At 49.0% G+C, this 3,719-nt stretch overlaps 1 protein-coding gene across 1 annotated transcript; it reads left to right on the top strand.

The window, feature by feature from the left end:
* Nucleotides 1-66: 66 nt before the first annotated feature.
* On the top strand, nucleotides 67-3,717 carry SLITRK3 (SLIT and NTRK like family member 3; the record flags this gene model as incomplete). Its single annotated transcript, XM_026854954.1, has 2 exons — nucleotides 67-215; nucleotides 329-3,717. A coding segment is annotated over exon 2 (1,851 nt), but the record flags the coding sequence as incomplete, so codon positions are not given.
* Nucleotides 3,718-3,719: the final 2 nt, after the last annotated feature.

Genomic DNA, 3,719 nt, shown 5'->3' with positions numbered 1-3,719 from the left:
TAAGATTTTTTTTTTTTTTTTTTTTTTTTTTCCCCTTTTTTTTTTTTTTTTTCCTTTCGCCTCAGCTTCAGCAGGAGTAGAGAGAGAGAGGGAGAGAGAGACACAGAGAGGGAGAGACAGAGAGAAACCAGCAATCTTTAAACTCGAGCTTTTTTTTCCCCTTCCCCTCTTTTTTTTTTTTGGTAACGATGTGCTAAAATCTCTCCTGCAAACCGGTAAGTACAACCTTTCTGGATCCTTTTGTTTCCGCCTAGGGTCAAAGACACCCCCTCTCCCAAAAAGAAGATCTAATAATCCTCTTTATTTATTTTTTTATTTTTTATTACAGCCCTTGCAGAAGAGAAAGAACTTAAGTGGCTAATATTTTGCAAAGGAGACAGAGAGACTGATACTGCAATATAGCTCTCATCTCTCTCCCTTCTTCCCAATTAGATGCTGGTTTTAATTGCAGAGGGTATTTCTCTTTTCATGCTTTCAACCATCTCCTCTTTCCCACAGGGGAGGGTTTCATTTGCAAGTTGATCTTAAGGATTTCTGTTCCTCTGGCATTTCTCTCCCCTAAATGCATCTTTCTGCTCTTAAGTTTGTGGATGGGGGGCAAAATTTTCTAGTTCTTACATGAGGAAGGCAAAAAGGACCTTTTCTATTGAGAGATTAAGACTAAAAGCAACGATCGCTCCGAATAATTCTAATGGGCATTTCAGTGATTCAAGGAAGGCTGCATCACCACCGTTATTATTACCGTCCTTAGCATTTCTCTGTGCCCATACATTTAAAATATCTGGTGAAAGGAAGGGTGAAACCATATGTTGAAGGAGCTGCATCTCATTAGTACAGTATTATATTCATCTGATTGGAGAAGAATGGTGTCTTCATTCGGAAACGTATATAGTAGGATAGATAATTTATCGGCTGGTAAGTGTCAAGGTATTTTTTTCTTCGACTTTCAGCTTTTTAACCGGGTCTCCTGCTTGGTCCTGGGGGCGCAAAATACCCTAATCCAAGGCAGGCTGAGCGTTTCAATCCGAGGTGCCTCTTTAGCTGTCACTTCCCTTTAGATCTGCTGATCGCATGGGCATGTGCTTTAGAAAGATTAATCATCTCTAAATGCTTTAATCAGCTAAAATGACTAATATGTGGTATGTATTTATCTGATAATGTACCAGTTGCATTAATTCATCGGCGCGTTTAAGAGGGGAAGATTTTCTTTTAAATCAGGGTTGTTAACCATTTACTATTTTAAAGACGTTGTGGGGATTTTCTGAAGGGAACCGTTTCGCCAGGGACACCTTGCACATTCCTTTGAACTTACGTATGGAATATATTGAGCCGGGAGGGAGAGGGATTCAAGGATGGAGATTGAATAACTTTGGGAGTTTGCATGTATGAAAGATGTAGTGCGACACTGGAGAAATCTACCCACTGGTGTTTCCCCCTGTAGTCAATGCGGGGCTGCGATGGCTACAAAGCTGAAATTGCAAACAAGGATGAAATACGTGTGGCTCTGAACACCGGTCCTACGGTGGAAATCGTGTAAAGACGCAACATGTTCAGCCTGTGTGCTCGTGTTGCTGTGTGGGTCTGCATGTGCTGTCCTCTTTATAGGTGGCATTTGCCAGTGGGGGGGATAAGGGAGGCTGGTATCGCGTGATTAAACCTTCTACCATCTCTTAAGTATAAATCAGGGCAAGGCTCGCCCATCCGACCCCCCTAGAGTTGGTTGTGAACGTCTGCCCAACAATTGCTGAACTTTCCAGGAGCCTAACACGAGTCTAGCAGGTAGGGGCTTAGTGAAAGGAGCGGGGCGGGACAGAATTACTGAAATCTGCGTTTCTCTTCCCGTTGCAGTTTTGTAAACATCAACAAATGATGAAACCTTCCACGGCAGAGACGCTTCATAAAGGAAGGATGTTGTGGATAATTCTTCTAAGCACAATTGCTCTAGCATGGACTACACCAATTCCCTTGATAGAGGACTCGGAGGAACTCGATGAGCCCTGCTTTGATCCATGTTACTGTGAAGTGAAGGAGAGCCTTTTCCATATACATTGCGACAACAAGGGATTTATAAATATTAGTCAGATAACAGAGTCGTGGTCGAGACCTTTTAAACTTTATCTGCAGAGGAATTCCATGAGGAAATTGTACACCAACAGTTTTCTTCACTTGAACAATGCTGTGTCTATTAACCTTGGGAACAATGCACTGCAGGACATTCAGACGGGGGCTTTTAATGGGCTCCGAGTTCTGAAGAGGTTGTATTTGCACGAAAACAAGTTGGACATTTTCAGAAACGACACTTTCCTGGGTTTGGAAAGTCTGGAATATCTGCAGGCAGATTACAATGTCATTAAACGGATTGAAAGCGGGGCGTTTCGAAACCTAAGTAAATTGAGGGTCCTTATCCTAAATGACAATCTTATCCCCATGCTTCCCACCAACTTATTTAAGTCCGTGTCCTTAACCCACTTGGACTTGCGTGGGAACCGGCTAAAAGTCCTTTCGTACCGCGGGATGTTGGACCATATTGGCAGGAGCCTGATGGAGATCCAGCTGGAGGAGAACCCGTGGAACTGTACGTGCGAGATCGTGCAGCTGAAGAGCTGGCTGGAGCGCATCCCCTACACGGCCCTGGTGGGGGACATCACCTGCGAGACCCCCTTCCACTTCCACGGGAAGGACCTGCGGGAAATCAAAAGAAGTAAGCTCTGTCCCATGCTGTCCGACTCCGAGGTGGAAGCCAGCCTGGGCATCCCTCAGCTGTCGTCCAGCAAGGAGAACGCGTGGCCTACGAAGCCCTCCTCCATGCTGTCCTCCTTCCATTTCACCGCTTCCTCTGTTGAGTACAAAACATCCAACAAACAGCCCAAACCCACCAAGCAGCCCCGGGCGCCCCGGCCTCCCCCGACACCCCGCGGCCTGTACCCCGGGCCGAACCAACCGCCTGTGGCTGCCTACCAGACCCGGCCCCCCATCCCCATCATCTGCCCCACGGGGTGCTCTTGCAGTTTGCACATCAATGACCTGGGCCTGACGGTTAACTGCAAGGAGCGCGGGTTTCACAACATCTCCGAGCTCCTGCCCAGGCCCTTGAACGCCAAGAAGCTGTACCTGAGCGGGAATTTGATCCAGAAAATCTACCGCTCCGATTTCTGGAATTTTTCCTCCTTGGATCTCTTACACCTGGGGAACAACCGCATCTCCTACGTGCAGGACGGGGCTTTTATCAACCTGCCCAATCTCAAGAGCCTGTACCTGAACGGCAACGACATCGAGCGGCTCACCCCGGGCATGTTCCGGGGCCTGCAGAGTTTGCATTACCTGTACTTCGAGTACAACCTGATCAGGGAAATCCAGCCGGCGGCCTTCAGCCTCATGCCCAACCTGAAGCTCCTCTTCCTCAACGACAACTTGCTCCGCACCCTGCCCACCGACGCCTTCGCCGGCACCTCCCTGGCCCGCCTCAACCTGCGCAACAACCACTTCTTGGCGTTGCCGGTGGCCGGGGTGTTGGAGCACCTTCACGCCATCGTGCAGATCGACCTGAAGCTCAACCCCTGGGACTGCACCTGCGAGCTGGTGCCGCTGAAGCAGTGGCTGGAGGCGCTCAGCTCCGTCAGCGTGGTGGGCGAGGTGCTGTGCGCCAGCCCCGAGCGCTTGGCCCGACGTGACCTCCGCGCCCTGGAGCTGGCGGCCCTCTGCCCCGCCGCCCTCCGCCC

The sequence above is a fragment of the Athene cunicularia genome (assembly GCF_003259725.1).
Source record: "Athene cunicularia isolate RWA chromosome 9 unlocalized genomic scaffold, athCun1 chr9_part1, whole genome shotgun sequence".
NCBI classification, from domain to species: domain Eukaryota; kingdom Metazoa; phylum Chordata; class Aves; order Strigiformes; family Strigidae; genus Athene; species Athene cunicularia.
This window is presented reverse-complemented; position numbering and strand designations above follow the sequence as displayed.